Source organism: Archocentrus centrarchus, unplaced genomic scaffold (assembly GCF_007364275.1).
Source record: "Archocentrus centrarchus isolate MPI-CPG fArcCen1 unplaced genomic scaffold, fArcCen1 scaffold_115_ctg1, whole genome shotgun sequence".
In the NCBI taxonomy this organism is placed as follows: Eukaryota; Metazoa; Chordata; class Actinopteri; order Cichliformes; family Cichlidae; genus Archocentrus; species Archocentrus centrarchus.
The window spans coordinates 94,756-112,693 of NW_022060161.1; the positions used below are offsets into that span (position 1 = coordinate 94,756).

At 43.6% G+C, this 17,938-nt stretch overlaps 1 protein-coding gene across 1 annotated transcript; it reads left to right on the top strand.

Moving 5' to 3' along the window:
* The first annotated feature begins 9,670 nt into the window (after positions 1 to 9,670).
* Positions 9,671 to 14,785, top strand: LOC115775394 (zinc finger protein 45-like). The gene is made up of 4 exons (XM_030722926.1): positions 9,671 to 9,693; positions 10,355 to 11,035; positions 12,235 to 12,505; positions 14,733 to 14,785. The coding sequence occupies exons 1-4, from the start codon at positions 9,676 to 9,678 to the stop codon at positions 14,768 to 14,770; spliced, it is 1,008 nt and encodes a 335-aa protein (XP_030578786.1). The 5' UTR covers positions 9,671 to 9,675; the 3' UTR covers positions 14,771 to 14,785.
* Positions 14,786 to 17,938: the final 3,153 nt, after the last annotated feature.

The window sequence follows — 17,938 nt, forward strand, 5'->3', positions numbered from 1 at the left end:
TTCTTTCTGCACTCAGCAATATGTTTACGTCACTTACAATGCTACAGTTTACTACACTAACATACAGCGCAGATGCACACACACCAACATACAGCGCACATACACACGCACACATCAATATAAAGGGCACACGCCAACATACAGAACATATGTACACACACACACATCCTTAGTGAGCACACAACAGTCCATCAGTTAGTTTAAATATGAGCACACTCAGATTTGTCTCATGGAATGTGCACGGGGCTGGTTCGAGGGAAAAGAGACTAAAAATTTTTAATCGGTTAAAAGACTTAAAAGCAGATGTTGTTTTTCTACAGGAGACACATGTGTCCAAAACATCTGTGCTCACTCTTTCCTCTCCACAGTTCCCTCACACGTACTCAGCCTGCTATAACTCCAAACAAAGAGGTGTAGCTATATTGATTAACAAGAAGATAAACTTTAACATTAGCAACAGTACAATAGACCCTGAAGGTAGATTTATAATACTTAATTTATCTATACAGAATACAGATTTATGTATTGCTAGTATATATGGACCAAATGTTGATGACCCCTCCTTCTTTCATGCTTTGTTCACTTCACTCTCAGATCACTCTGACACCACACTTGTAATAGGAGGAGACTTCAACCTGGTACTTAATGCAGATATTGACAGGCTCAGTACAGCAGTGAGTCAGAGGAACTGGCAGTCTGCAGACATTCTTAAACAGTACATGAAGGATTTTGGACTTTGCGATGCTTGGCGTTCACATCACCCTACTTTGAGAGATTATAGTTATTTCTCACCAGTACACAAATCTCATTCCCGCTTAGATTACTTTTTAGTTAGCAGCTCCATAATGATGGATATCACAGACACTCAGATTCACCCTATCACTATTAGCGATCATGCAGCGGTGTCTATGTCTCTGACACAGAAAAGAGTCACACCACCAATCAGGAACTGGAGATTTAATACATCATTACTTAAAGAAGAAGATTTTATTAATTATTTCAAAAAGGAATGGTCAGCATACTTAGAATATAATGATATTCCAGGAATATCACCATGTGTTCTTTGGGAAGCAGGAAAGGCAGTAATGCGGGGCAAAATAATATCTCACTGCTCCCATAGGAAAAATAAAGAAAAAGCACTTGTGTTAGAATTAGAACAAAAAATTAAATCTTTAGAAACTGCCTATGCCACTTCACCACAAGAACATACAATTATCAGCCTGAGGAAACTGAAACTGGAGCTAAATGAAATAATTGATAAAAGGACACAATTTATGTTGCAGAGGCTGCGTTTGGAAAACTTTGAGCATGGAAATAAATCTGGAAAATTCCTGGCCAAGCAATTAAAACTGAATAAAGAAAAAACAGCTATTTTTTCTATTAAAGACTCGACTGGTATTATTACTCATGACCCACAACAAATAAATAACTCTTTCAGAGACTTCTATGAAGCCTTATATTCACCACAGATTAACCCATCTGATACTGAAATTGAAGAATTTCTTAATAATATAAATCTACCAAAACTAAATGACAGCCAGGCTGCAGCTCTGGATTTACCTCTTTCATTGTGTGAACTTAGTGAAGCCCTACAGCATCTCCCAAATAATAAAGCCCCAGGCCCAGATGGTTTTCCAGCCGAGTTTTATAAAGAATTTTGGTCTGAGCTAGCTCCCATTTTTTTCAGAATGGTAACTCAGATTCAGAGTGATCACATCTTATCTCCAACCTTAAACTCTGCTAACATTAGCCTGCTTCTTAAACCAGGCAAAGACCCCACACTCCCATCCAGCTACAGGCCAATCTCTCTCATTAATGTAGATCTTAAAATAATTTGCAAAGCCCTTGCCAAAAGATTAGAAAGTATTACTCCATTTATTGTACATCCAGATCAAACAGGCTTTATCAAGGGTCAGCACTCAGCCAATAATACACGTCGACTGATAAATATAATAGACTATTGTTCTATTAACAAATTAGAGACGACAATCGTGTCTTTAGATGCAGAGAAGGCATTTGATCGGGTAAATTGGAAATTCTTACTAGCAGTTCTGCAAAAATTTGGATTCGGTTCATCCTTTATAAACTGGATCAGAACACTACACAGTTCTCCGAATGCGCGTGTTAGGACAAATGATCTCATTTCACAAAGTTTCAGTCTGCAGAGGGGCACTAGGCAGGGCTGCCCACTCTCTCCCTCTCTTTTTGTAATTTTCATTGAGCCGCTAGCAGCAGCAATCCGTCAAAATGTAAATATTAAAGGGATTCAAACTGAAAATATGGACCATAAACTTAGCCTTTATGCTGATGATGTATTACTTTTCCTTGGGAATTCACAAGGCTCTCTTTTGAAGACTATCACACTGATAGATAAGTTCTCATCTATATCTGATTACTCTATCAATTGGAGTAAATCAACAGTTTTGCCTCTGAATTGTAATTTCCAGAGAACCTCTAGGACCCCACTAAAGTCAGGAAATATTAGATATTTAGGCATAAATTTTTCCGCCAGGCTCTCAGACTTGGTACGATTAAATCATATCCCCTTATTAAAAACAATAGAGGATGATCTCACACGTTGGAACAGTTTACCTATATCACTCATGGGGAGAGTTGCTGCCATTAAAATGATGGTTTTACCAAAAATTAATTATCTATTTTCATTGATCCCTAATAAACCTACTCTTCCTTGGTTTAAGTCACTAGATTCAAACATCTCAAAATTTTTATGGAAAAACAAACCGTCAAGAATAAGCTTAAAAACTTTACAAAAGCCAAAACACAGTGGAGGTCTAGAATTACCAAACTTTTATTACTATTTCTTAAGCAGTAGATTGCAGTATATTTCAAAGTGGATCAAATCCAATTCATTAGACAACCCATGGCTGGATCTAGAACAGGCGTTTTGTGGAAAAATAAAAATCTCAGATTTACCTTTCATTAGTTCCAGTATTAAACATCATAACTGCTATAAAGTCCTTAGTATAAATACCTCTCTGACAGCCTGGTGGGAATTTTTAAAAATAACTAAGTCTTCACTCATCCCCTGTAAACTAACACCCATTTGGAACAATCCAGATATTTGTCAGAAAAGAAAATGCTGAATTTTCCGTTATGGCGTGATAAGGGTATAAATAACTTAGAACATATTATCCAAGATGGAAATTTTATCACGTTCCAAGAACTTATATCAAAATATAGAATTGGCAACGGTAGATTTCTGGAATATCAACAAGTTAAGTCCGTCCTACAGGGAAGATTTAACCTTAATCAATTGAATCTAGAAATGCCTACTTGGGTAACAGAATTTCTTAACCTCTGTACCCCAAAATTGTTATCAAAATTATATAAATTATTAATAAAAACTGATGATTCAGTTTCCCTCCCAATTACAAAATGGGAGCGTGATCTTTCTGTCAACCTGGATCAAAATTTATGGACAGAAATATGTTTAAATATCTTCAAAATGACTAAAAGACCCCAAATACAACTTGTACAATATAAGATTCTCCATAGAACATACTACACTGGACAAAGGATGTTCCAAATGGGCCTTACACACTCAAACATATGCACCCACTGTACAAGCAATTCAGAGGATAATCATCTACACGCTCTGTGGTCTTGTGTACCAGTTCAGAGATTTTGGCAGAGGATTTGTGAAGATCTATCCACATGGTTTAGCTGTCGTATCCCAACTTCCCCCAGACTATGCATCTTAGGTGATGTCAGTGAATTAATTATGGAGTTAAATATATCACACATAGTTCTTACTGCCTTGTGCATCGCTAAGAAGATGATCCTCATGAACTGGAAGACAAAAAATAAACTATGTATTACTCAGTACAGAAATTTATTAGTAGATCATGTTAGTTTAGAGAGAATGTCTGCTTCTTCTAAAAACAAATTGGAGGAATTTGACTCTCTTTGGTTCCCACTGCTCAGCTCCATTACTTAGTGGGGGTGGTGGGCTGCGGGCTCTGCTCCTGATGTGCTTTGTGGGGGGGTGGGGGGGGACTCCGGGGGCCTGGGTAGCTGGTAGCCTCCTGAGGCTGGGGTCCTGGGGCGACCTTCTGGTGATGTCTGTGTGCCTGTCCTGGTTGATGGTGGTGGGGGCTTGGATGGTGCTGCCTTCGGTCCTGGGGTGTGGGCGGGGTGCTTGGGGGGGTGGTGCCGGCCCTCGGTCGGATGGCTGGTCTTCCCTGTATGGCTTGGGGGCTGGGGTCTGGGGCCCCGGCACTGGGGCCGCGCCGGCTCCCGGGGGGCCCCCCCTGGCGCGGGGGGGGCCTCTGCTGTCCCGGCCGCGCCGCCGGGTGGGGTGGGTTGGCCTGACGTCGGGATGTCCGGTCTACGCTTTTGGGGCCCTGGGGTGCCTGCATTGCAGGGGGGTGGGGTGGGGGATGGGGCCGCGGTGGGGTGGTTGGGGGGGACTGGGCACTGCATTTCCATGCCCAGGCCAGTATGTCCTGTCGCCTGTTTGTGTCTATTGTTGAGTGAATGGGCATCTAGGAGGAGCGGGCCGCCCTCTGCAGTGGGGGCGAGGGCGCCAACCTCGGGTGCTGCAGTGCTCCGGGATGCTGTCACCGCGGCCCCGGGCTCACCTCCCCCTGCCCTGTGCTGGGGTGTGGGAGGTCGGGGTGCCTATTGAGCCAGCGGACAGCTGGCTCTCTTCTTCCAGGATTCTTCCTGGTCATATGCCCCCCCCCCCCCCCCCCCCCCTCCCCCTCCCCATACACAAACACACACACACACACACACAGAATACACATCACTCACAGATGTAGGATGGAGAGGCCACGTGGAGAGCTGCACCACCACTTGCCTCTCCGTTTTAATTGCACTTTAGTCATTATAACTCACAACACATACACACTTACAACCTGATACACATAGGACCTTTGGGGCAGGCATGTTACTCAGAGGTTGATGAGATGGGCCGCTGAGGTGGCCCCACTCGGATCCTCGTCACTGTCTGTCTCCAAATTTTATTTGCACTTTAGACATGGAGGGTTTTGGGGGGGCAGTGTGGGCAAGCGCTGACGACCAACAGTTGGCGCTTGTGGCATAACTGTCCCCTCAATTTTAACTGCACCCTATACACCTCATTCACTCACAAACATTAACACATAGACCTACAAGTTGGGGAGGAGGAGGGGTGGATGGGTCATCTTACACCCCGATTTCTTGCGTCTCGCCCGGGGTAGGGGTCGGGTGGTTCCTTGGGGACCGGGCTGGTGGCGTCCTGGGGTCGCTGTTGGCCCTGGGGTGGTTTCCACTTGCCCCGCCTTCAGAGGGTGGGTAGCTATGGATGAATGTGTGTCTTTCTGTATTTGTCACCGTCTCCGTGAGTATGGGTGGGTGAGTGAATGTGTATGTATGACATATCTGTGTGTGGGTAAGTATGTATGGGCATGTATGAGTATCTGTGTATAAATGTGTACACGGGTGTCTGGGTGTGTTTGTATGTATGGCTGGACCTGGGTCTGGGCCTTGTGCCTTGCCTCCTGGCCGCTCCTTGCTGGTTGCCTCCTCCCCCCTGCCCCCCTGGGATGGGGGTGCCTCGGGGTTCCTGGGTGGGGCTGGGTGTTCTGGCGTGGGTGCTGGCCTGCCCCCCTTGGGGGTGCGGTGCGGGGCTGCGTTGGCTTCTTCGGCGTGGGGGGGGGGCTCTGTGGAGGGTCGGGCGGTCCTTGGGTGCCGTGGGCCCGGGAGCCCTGCCGCCGGCCAGTGCAGGGGGCTGGCCGCTGGGGGGGGGGCTGGCTTCTCATCGCCTTGGGTTCCCTGGAGCCCTCGCTCCTCGACTGGGGGGGCTCCGTCTGAGCCCACCCTCTCCCGTCTGCTGGGGGAGGGGTGCGGTTGTCTTTGGACTGAGTGGCCGGGGGTCTTCCTGGCTCTTGGTGGGCTGCTGGTGGCCTGGGGTTCCGGGGGCTTTCCGTACCTGCCTCTAGCTTCTGATGGGTGGAGCTGCAGCGTTTTGCCCTCATTGGTAAGTACGTTCCATGACACAGACACAAACATGACACAGACACAAACGCCCACTCAATCACAACTCAACAAAATTGTTGGTGTGCGTAACATGCTTTGTTAGTTTTGTTTTTCACACACAAATTTATTTTTGCAAGTATTGATAGTATTTTTTTATATGTTAAAGTGATGAAGTATCTGATTAATAGACTTGTGCTCTTTCCCCTTTTTTTTTTTTGCTCCCTTTCTCTCTCCCTTTTTCTTCTCTTTATTTTCCTCTTCTTCAGCCTGTCAGCTCTGGCTTTTACATAGTATGTGGAAAAATAACTCAGATAAATAAAATAAAGGGTTAAAACATCAACAAGAAGAGCCTATTGAGAACCTATAGAGCTCATCTTGAAATAGCAAATATGTTTGGCACAACAACGCATTCAGATCACAGTTCTGCTTGCAAGATCTACCAGACATTACAGGCTTAAAAAAAAAAAAAAAAAAAAAAAAAAAAAGAAAAAAAAAAAAGAAAGAAAAAATCTCATCTTCCTCTCATGTCCTCTCTTTGTTCCACCATTCTCCAGCTCACAGAGTCAAAGTGTGACTTGTTTGAAGGCTGCAGGAGAAAGTCTGTATGAAATGAGCCGTATGAAAAATGAACAGACACAGCTGTGTCCAAAATCACTCACTGCTCACTTATAGTGAGTCCCACAGTTTGTTGTGGTCTATGAATGTACTCTGTATAGTATGATGTTGGTATATAGTAGATCATTAGCAGTATTGTAGTAGTACTGTGGTATTCTGGTACTATATAAGCATTATAGCATTACACTGATGTTATTGCACATTTACAGTAGTGGTAATGTAGTACTACAATGTTATTGTAGTATTACATCAGTAGTATTATAGTGTGACATTAATATTGTAGCACTACCGCACTAAGGTTAGTATAGTATTAAATGAGTAACATTACAGTATTATGGTGGTAGTATTGCAGTGTTACAGTGGTAGTACTGTAGTATGACATTAAAGTTTTCATAGTATTAAATGAGTATTATTGTAGTATTATGGTGGTAGTATTGTAGTTCTTGTATCCCAGTAAGCTGAGTGTTGTAATGTAAACAGTAAAATGTAATTGGACGTTGGCAGAGATGCTCTTTATTCCAGGCGACGTACAGGATAAAAATGTTGAAGGAATTCCCTGACTTACACTGTCTTTGTGTCTTTGTTTAGAAGCAGAGCCACACAGATGGATCCAGTTCTCAACCCTGTCATCGCTGTGGTGGTGGGAAAGCGTTTCTCTGTGACCTTTGTGGGAAAACTTTCAATCAGCAACAGAGCCTAAAAATACATCAGCACAGACACACTGGACACAAACTGAAGTACTGCAAAGAATGTGGGAGAAGCTGCACCACAACAGGTGCATTAAAATGTCATGAACTCTTCCACAGTGGGGTTAAAAAGCACCTGTGTGACCAGTGTGGGTCATCCTTCATCACTGCAGGTGAGCTTAAAGTACATAAACGAGTCCACACAGGAGAGAAACCATACAAGTGCAGACACTGTGACAAAAGCTTCTCATGTTCAGGCCATCGTAACCATCATGAAAGTTCACACACTGAACACACTGAAGGGAACTACAGCTGTGACCAGTGTGACAAGAGCTTCAGGAATCTCACTTCATACTCCCAACACAAACGATCCCACGCTGCAAAGAAACTGTTTCACTGTTACCAATGTGCAAAACATTCTCTTCATTATCTGCTCTGTGCAAACATCAGCGTGATCATGCAGGCCTGAAATCATTCCCATATTTTTCCACATACTATGTAACAGCCAGAGCTGACAGGCTGAAGAAGAGGAAAATAAAGAGAAGAAAAAGGGAGAGAGAAAGGGAGCAAAAAAAAAAAGGGGAAAGAGCACGTCTATTAATTCGATACTTCATCACTTTAACATATAAAAAAATACTATCAATACTTGCAAAAATAAATTTGTGTGTGAAAAACAAAACTAACAAAGCATGTTACGCACACCAACAATTTTGTTGAGTTGTGATTGAGTGGGCGTTTGTGTCTGTGTCATGTTTGTGTCTGTGTCATGTTTGTGTCTGTGTCATGGAACGTACTTACCAATGAGGGCAAAACGCTGCAGCTCCACCCATCAGAAGCTAGAGGCAGGTACGGAAAGCCCCCGGAAACCCAGGCCACCAGCAGCCCACCAAGAGCCAGGAAGACCCCCGGCCACTCAGTCCAAAGACAACCGCACACCTACCCCAGCAGACGGGAGAGGGTGGTCTCAGACGGAGCCCCCCCAGTCGAGGAGCGAGGGCTCCAGGGAACCCAAGGCGATGAGAAGCCAGCCCCCCCCCAGCGGCCAGCCCCCTGCACTGGCCGGCGGCAGGGCCCTCGGGCCCACGGCACCCAAGGACCGCCCGACCCTCCACAGAGCCCCCCCTCCACGCCGAAGAAGCCAACGCAGCCCCGCACCACACCCCCAAGGGGGGCAGGCCAGCACCCACGCCAGAACACCCAGCCCCACCCAGGAACCCCGAGGCACCCCCATCCCAGGGGGGTAGGGGGGAGGAGGCAACCAGCAAGGAGCGGCCAGGAGGCAAGGCACAAGGCCCAGACCCAGGTCCAGCCATACATACAAACACACCCAGACACCCGTGTACACATTCATACACAGATACTCATACATGCCCATACATACTTACCCACACACAGATATGCCATACATACACATTCACTCACCCACCCATACTCACGGAGACGGTGACAAATACACAAAGACACACATTCATCCATAGCTACCAACCCTCTGAAGGCGGGGCAAGTGGAAACCACCCCAGGGCCAACAGCGACCCCAGGACGCCACCAGCCCGGTCCCCAAGGAACCACCCGACCCCTACCCCGGGTGAGACGCAAGAAATCGGGGTGTAAGATGACCCATCCACCCCTCCTCCTCCCCAACTTGTAGGTCTATGTGTTAATGTTTGTGAGTGAATGAGGTGTATAGGGTAGTGATGTTTGACAGACAGACAAAGCTGGACAGCTTTTGTTCTGAGGGTTTGGAAAGAGTCTGTCTCTGTGTGTGTCTGCATTCACTTTGTTCCTCTAAGGCCTCGTTCCCAACAGGGTTCCGGTGCCGGTGCCTTTATTTGAATCGTTAGGCGGGTTTTCCACCGTGGAAGTACTCGGTGCTCGGCCGAAAAACGGGTTCAACTCCGGCCCCGCAAACTAGCTGGTCTGGAACCAAGAACCCATGACGAAAGCAGCAGAAGGGCGTAACTCTACCATCTCAACATCAAGTTTTCTACCATATTACATGTGTATTACATGAGAAAAGCAAAGCGATTTTCATGCACTGGCACACGAACCAGCTCCTCAGCGGTGGTAAAATAGCATCAGAGATGTCAGCATCTGAACAGGGACTCCAACCACAAACCTGTGGGTTACTAGTCGGCTGTTCAGACCTTCTGTCTTTGTTTCAAAGAAGTTTCCCACCTACTGTTTCTAGATGCCCACCCTAAAATAGCCGGCCAGAACTGGACGTATCCCACAAAAGTGTATCAATCCAAATCCAGCCTTAAAGGGCTCATTCCCCCAAACAGTGCAGTGTGGTAGCTTCTAATACAGATCTGTTCTCCTGCAGCTGATTATCAGGAGGAGGAGAGTCTGACGGAGCAGCAGAGGAACATTTTCAGCCTCAACAGAGGAAACAATGAGTTCAACACAACAGGTGAGAAAAATCTCAGTGTTACACTATTATTGAAACTGTGTGACTTCATCAGCTGCTGTTGGTTTGTTTTATTATGGTCCCAATTAGCACTGAAGTTACAACAAGACAAAATAAAAAGGTCACATTTTAACAGGACACTGAAACAAAGTCATTAATAATCAAGATTCAGATCAAACCCACAATTTATCATACAATACATCATTTTCATCAAGGATGTGCAGCTGGTGGCAGTAGTCCTTGTTCTGCTCTGAAGATCTGCTTCAAGCTTTAGGGTCACTCTAAGCAGAAGCTGCAGAAGGTGGAGAGCTGCTTCATGTGCTGTTACACTAAACTCACAGAGGCTGCAGAGCAGAACAACAACTACCATCACAAACTGCAGTTCAACACTGTGGACTTTGTCTGTCAGTGTGATCAGAAACTCAGTGAGAGAGAACTCATATTTGCTTTGTTATTTATTTGAAAATATATGCATACAGTACTTGAAAAGTGTGTGTTTGCTGTCCTTTTATGGCATTCACGTGGCCTGCAGTAGTCCTGTGAGGAATCTTGGATTCATCTTTGACCAGGATGTGTCTGTTAACTCACAGATAAAACAAGTTTCCAGGATGGCTTTCATCCATTTGCAGTGTTGTCCCGTCTGTTTGTATCTCTGTCACTGCAGGACCAACATGGAGCGAGAAGTCAGCGCTCTCAGGACGCTGACAAACCTCACAGAAGGAAGGGAGGAAAAAAATACACCTGTGATCACTGTGGGAAGGATTTTACCTGGAAGAGTAACCTAAATACCCACCAACTCTTCCACACTGGAGAGAAGCCGTTCAGCTGTGACTTATGTGGAAAGTCTTTTACCCTGGCTGGAAATTTAAAAAGACACCAACTCATCCACAGTGGAGAGAAGCCGTTCAGCTGTGACTTGTGTGGAAAGTCTTTTACCCTGGCTGGACACTTAAAAAGACACCAACTCATCCACAGTGGAGAGAAGCCGTACAGCTGTGATCAGTGTGGCAGAGCTTTTAATCGCAGTACTAACTTAAAGATGCATCAAGTTACCCACTCTGGAATTAAGGCATACAGCTGTGACTATTGTGGAAAAACTTTCAGCAGCATAGGGAGCAGAAATGCACACCTACGTATTCACACTGGACATGATGTGTACTGCTGTGATCAGTGTGGGAAAAAGTGTGCAACAGACGCACACTTACAATCCCACATGTTTACCCACACTGAGGAGAGACCTCATAAATGTGACCTGTGTGATAAGACTTTTAAAGCTCCACAGCACCTGAGAGCACACCAACAGATCCACAGCAGAAAGAGACTCTACAAGTGCAGTTACTGTGAGGTATGTGTTTTTATTTTGATCTTGTAACTTTAGCCTGACTGTTGGGAACAACTGTTCAGTTATGATTTTTGCTTCTATGATCAAAAGAAACAAAATTATTACTTTTTGTAGTGACAAACATTTATATCACTGTATTATTTATGATACACCAGTTTCCTGGTATATCATGGTATTATTGTTTTTGCATATATGGGTCTTTATGTTGGTTTACAGTGGCTCCTTCTTCAGTCAGGTGTATATAGAATAAAAATAAATTTCTTGTCATAAAAAATAAATTATAAAATACAACCACAGAACAAATGATCAAAACATTTCTGTTTAATTCTTTGCTTTGAAGCCCAAATTCTTCTCTCTGCAGGTAAAAACACCTGTAAGCTTTGTTAGCACAGAGTAAACAGAGACAAACTACAAACAGTTTAAATATTTGTCACAGGGAGTCGGTCCTTAACAGGCTGCCTGCTCTGCTGTTTGCTTGTGATGCCACTTTTTGTCGTATATTTGGCTCGTTTACATTAATGTTTCCACAGCAGAGCTGGAAGTGGGCCTTTAAAACCATTTACATTGTTTGTCGTTGACTCTTTACCTTAGAAAGAGTCTCATCTTCCTCTCATGTCCTCTCTTTGTTCCACCGTTCTCCAGCTCACAGAGTCAAAGTGTGACTTGTTTGAAAGCTGCAGGAGAAAGTCTGTATGAAATGAGCCGTATGAAAAATGAACAGACACAGCTGTGTCCAAAATCACTCACTGCTCACTTATAGTGAGTCCCACAGTTTGTTGTGCTCTATGAATGTACTCTGTATAGTATGGTGGTGGTATATAATATTTCATTAGCAATATTGTAGCATTACTGTGGAATTCTAGTGCTATATAAAGATTATAGTGTTAGACTGATATTCTTGCACATTTACAGTGGTGGTAATGTAGTACTACAATTTAAATGTATAGTATTACATTAGTATTATAGTGTGACATTATTATTGTGCCACTACAACATTAAGGTTATTCTAGTATTAAATGAGTATTATTGTAGTATTATGGTGGTAGTATTGTAGTTATTGTATCCCAGTAAGCTGAGTGTTGTAATGTAAACAGTAAAATGTAATTGGACGTTGGCAGAGATGCTCTTTATTCCAGGCGATGTACAGGATAAAAATGTTGAAGGAATTCCCTGACTTACACTGTCTTTGTGTCTTTGTTTAGAAGCAGAGCCACACAGATGGATCCAGTTCTCAACCCTGTCATCGCTGTGGTGGTGGGAAAGCGTTTCTCTGTGACCTTTGTGGGAAAACTTTCAGTCATCAACAGAGCCTAAAAATACATCAGCGTAGACACACTGGACACAAACTGAAGTACTGCAAAGAATGTGGGAGAAGCTTCACCACAACAAGTGCATTAAAACTACATGAACTCATCCACAGTGGGGTTAAAAAGCACGTCTGTGACCAGTGTGGGTCATCCTTCATCACTGCAGGTGACCTTAAAGTGCATAAACGAGTCCACACAGGAGAGAAACCATACAAGTGCAGACACTGTGACAAAAGCTTCTCATGTTCAGGTAGTCGTAACCTTCATGAAAGTACACACACTGAACACACTGAAGGGAACTACAGCTGTGACCAGTGTGACAAGAGCTTCAGGAATCTCACTTCATACTCCCGACACAAACGATCCCACGCTGCAAAGAAACTGTTTCACTGTTACCAATGTGCAAAAACATTCTCTTCATTATCTGCTCTGTGCAAACATCAGCGTGATCATGCAGACCTGAAATCATTCCCATCATTGGATCACAATGAATCTGCAGACACACAAAGATCCTCTTCTGGTCAAACTTAAAAACCTTGAGATCCGGCTCCACAGAATTCTGATGGAATCTCCTGTAAAGATCTGATGAGGGAGCTGTGAAAGAAAATGTTACATAGTTACATTTTTTCTAGAAATTAGTAGCATGCAGTTATTTGTATTTAGTTTTAGTATTTGTATTATAAAGTTGCAGAAATGTGTGTTGTGTTCAGGTGAGATTGCAGCAGTATTATAAGTTTGCCATCCAGTGGGCTGGATTGGACTAATTGAATGTTTTGGTGGGCCTCAGGCCTTATGTTTGACAACCCTGAATTTAACACATCTGAGACAAAAGATCCATAAGATTGAAATGTTTGAGGAAACCTTCTTCCTGGATTTAAAGTGTTTTAGCTGTTAGAGTTTGTGTTAGTGATTAGCTTTTCTCCAGCAGTCAGATTAAAAATCAGTTCTTATCTTACATGTTAGTTTGTACTGAATCTGTTTTATCCTCATGTTGTTGCTGTTTTATTGTTTTTGTTGTCATATCCCACAAATCCAAGGTTAAATAAAAATTTTAAAAAAATGTAAACGGTTTAATAATGAATCATTTGAGCCATGATGTCACTTCCAGTTCAATTTTATTCATAAAGCACATTTAAAACAACAAGTTTGACCAAAGTGATGGACATGAAAACGTGATAACACAATAAAATAAATTTAACACACACAGCAATAAATATATGTAAGAAATCACAAAAATATAAAGGATGACAGGGTTGGAGCTGATCCAGCTGAATGATGTCATCAGTATTTCATGTCATTTTCCTTCACAGCTGTTTTCTGCTTTTTTCTTCCTTCAACTGTTCTGAGCTTTTCTTCTTCACTGGATGTTGGACTTTTGGTTCACAATCAGCTTTTTCCTGTTTAGCTGCTCATGTTTTTATTAAATATTGTGAAGGTTTCCACACATGAAGCTCTGCAGGTAGAAATGGCTGTTCCTGCTGTGCATGTCAAAGGTCATATATGAAAGTCCTCACAGGTGAAGCTCTGAGTTCAAATCTGCAGTTTGATCAAAGCAGTTTTCTTTTCTCCTCAGCTGCAGCATCCAGTGCAGTTTGTTTCAGAGCATCTTTTAGCTCACTGTGATTCTAATGACTCTGCTGGCTCTTTGAAATGATGGAGATATTTTCATGTTCATCCAGCTGTTCAGTAAATTTAGTGTCATCATCCTTGCTGTGTATATTGTAATGATATCAGAGCATCTGTTTGTGCTCATATTACAGAAGTGATCCTTACAGATCAATCAGAGGCTGCACAGTACAGCCCTGCTGACATGGCAGAGGAACCACATGGAAACATGATCTTTAAATCCATGTTTAATGTTACACTTGAGGATTGTTTGCTGTCCATAACTGTGGCTGTTCTTCCCCCTTACACAGCACATTCAAGCTGCACGCTGCAAACACAAAGATCCTCCTCTGTAGTTGTTGTTGTCTTCACAGCAGCACACACAGCAGAGCACATTCAGAAGAAGTGGAGGAAGAAATGTTTGAAGGCGTGAACTGAAAGGCTGTTTTTCTTGTTATCATGAGACATTTGGAGGGACGGTTGCTGCCACTCAGTTTCTGGTTGTGCTTCAGTGAAGCTCGGTCTGAGAAGCTGCTGTTGGTGTTTAACACAAAGAGAAAAGCTCACTTCTTTGAACTGATTCACAGTTACAAAAATGTGACTTTAAACAGCTTTGACAGCTTTGATCTTCTGATCATCACACTATATCTGAGCTGCTGGACTTCATCTCAGAGCTTTCTGGGTCCTGATGCTCGTTTCCACTAAGCAGCGACACTTTGATTAGGACACATTTGGAATTAAGATCCCAGATTTGCCAAAGATGTGTTTTTGTGTTTGTTGTGCTGCAGCTTCACAGCAGATGGAAGGAAACTCAAAGAGCCACTAATGCAGCCGCTGTGCTGACTGCACATGGAGGATCTCTGCAGATCGTTGTGTTCCTCATTATCCTCGTCAGCCGCTGCTTCAGGTCTCGCTGACACTATCAGACAGCAGCAGCTGTTATTGAGCCATGAAGCATCTGTAACCTTGTTGAAGCTGTTCAGGAAGAAGCACTGAGATTAAAGAGCCCGTTTCCCACAGAGATCTGGAGACAGAAGCAGCAGAAACATGAAGATACAACAATAAGAACAGATGTGGAACAGCTGCTTAGATCACTGAGAGCTCGACCATTGCACCATGTATTTTTATTGGAAGCTCTGTTGTTTTAATGTGGATTCAAGTTTTATGATAATGTTTTAATCTTGTTTTATTGAGTCGGTTATCACTTTTAATCTCATCTGCTGGTTTGTTTTTTTTAAATGTTAAGAATAGAAATACAGTACTAGGAGTTGTAAAGGTGTGCGGAAAAATTGCTGGCACAGCCCTAAGCAACCTCACTGACCTACAAAAGGTGAGGTCAGTGAAAAAGGCAAGATTTAGACCATCCACTGCACCAGGAGTTTAAGTTGCTTCCTTCTGGATGCAGATATCGGGTACCAGGTTGTAGGACAAATAGATTGAGGGAATCTTTTGTCCCAACAGCGATTATGTTTTTAAATGATCTGTTGTGATTTAATATTTGTTTTTATGTTTGTTTTTATGTATGTTTTCATGGTATAACTGTTTTAGGATTACTGTACTACTGGCTGTGGAAACAATTGCCCTTAGGGGATAATAAAGATCTTTGATTGATTGATTGATTGATTGATTGATTGATTGATTGATTGATTGATTGATTGATTGATTGATTGATTGATTGATTGATTGATTGATTGATTGATTGAAGAGTCTGATTCAGCTTCTTCACATAGAAATGAATATCAAATATAAAGATGGCCGACCTTATGAAGCTCATGTGTCCTTGATTGTTTTTATATCTCGCCATTAAAGTGGAGCTTAAAGTTTAATGGGTGACACCCCCCTGTCCCATTACCTAAGCAGCCAAAGCTAACTAGTGGGGGTATTTCCACCCTCCAAAGCAGTGGGGTAAAGAGAGCAGCAACAAAGCTGCAGCCTGCACAGCCACAGACGTTCTCCCACCCACGTTCACGGCCACCTAAACACGGCGGGTTCCCCTGAGAACCTCACTGAGCCTGACAGGGGATAGGTACGACATAAGCCCAGATACAGCCCAGCCACAGAGAGAAGCACATCATTGAGCCAATGACAGCAAATGCTCGTCCTCCTAAACTCAGCAGCCTGCACCAAGCTGACCTTTGACCTCCCTGAGTTAAATGGATGGTGGAAGTGAAATGGTCAGAGACATAAAAAGCACTGGTTCCCAGACAGGAGCTCCCTGACACTGTGAGTGTTCCTGTAGTGAGCTGATCTCAGCAGCTGTGACAGACTGAGCTCCCTGAGATGCTGCATTGAATTCCTGGATATATCTGAGTGATTTCCCCTCACATGTTCTTCCTCCTCCTTTTGGTAGATCACAGCAGCCTGGGCTCTTTCTGCCACTTTGATGCAGAGAAGAAGAAGAAGCTGCTTCAGGGAAGCAGCTGCGTTCATGGTCTCAGTGCACAGGCTGCCAGTCACGCTCACACACTGCATGTGGATTTAAAGCAACATGTGTGTTCACTGCCACGATCCAAACACTGAGGAAAAGCTCTGAAATGTGTGCTGTTTGGAGCTGTGTCATATTACTGCATGCTAGGTTGTGTAGAGGATAACAGCTGAGCTCTGGTTTCTATTTTGAGGGGCACCTGCAGCCCAGATCTTGTTTCCAAAGCTTTAGTTTAGTTCTTTCTTCCTGTTTCCTTGGACATCATCTTTGCTCTTCTCTCTTCTCTCATAGAGATCTCATACAGACACATTTTAGTGAGCTCATTATGAGACTGGGCTGCTTCACTCTGATCTGGAAGTGTCTCCAAAAAGCACATGGAGCAGTGATGTGTGTGTGCAGCTGTTTTTAAACAGCAGCTGTCTGTGAGGATGCACAGATGAAGCTGGGATCCAGTTTCAGCCTGTATCCACTGTTTAGCTCAGATCTGACTGAAGTCTGCTGAGCTCCAATGATCATGAGACTTTCTCCCAGCTGTCACAGGGCAGAGGAAGGAAACAGTCTCATCAAACTCTGGGATCAGAGACACAATGTGAAGCTCACACTTCTCTGAAATCCAACTTTAATGACAAATGTGAGCAGCTGTGCTTCTTTCTGAGACATCAATGTTTGTGAGCAGAGCTTATTATGATCAGCCACTTTCTAACATCTTTATGGAACAAAGAGCATCAGTGCTGGAAGCCTCCTCTCTCTCTCTCTGCTGTGAAACGCAGAGATCCAGGAAATCATTGGTACCCACAGCCGTCAGGCTTTTCACTGCTCATACAAACAGCAGCTGAGCTTCAGACACATGAAGTTCCCTCTGGGATCAATAAAGTTCTTCTTTTTCTGAACTTCCTGTAAGTTTGGCTTCATAAAGCGGGCTGATGGTTGATGTCAGAGCATATGTTCATATTCATAAAGCAGAGTTTAGACTGCACCCTGCCTTCATGCTGCCGCTGCAGCTCTGATCTCGTTACCTTCACATGTGTCAGGAGGAAAGTTTACCTGCTGCAGCTTTGGTGGGGCAGGAGGAGGATGCAGTCACACACACATCAATGTTCACAGACACATTTTCATTTTCATGTCACTTTAAAGTGACATCATGCAGTTTGCGTTTGTACTTCCAGCACAAATCAGCGCAGACAGAGAGCTCCATTCAAACTTTGCTGCCATCAGTAATAATTCTTCAAAAATGATCATCAGTGTTTGAGCAGTTATGATATCAGAGACAATCTAGACATGTGTGACAATACTGGACATGTTTGACACTCCTTCAAAATCATGTGATCCACTCTCAGTCTGCACTTTCATTGATGAGCTCAACATGTTCAAATGTGCTTTGAAGAAGCTTCAATCAAATAAAGCTTTGATCACAGGATTCATGTGAGCAGCAGATGAACTTTACAAAGAATCAGTGGATTTATCTTCTGTTTGGCATCAAGTCTGATCACTTAGAGCATCTGAAGGACATTTTTTGTAAGTTCTCACTAACAGCTGAGATGATTTCAGATCCCTGCTGTTCCCCACCTG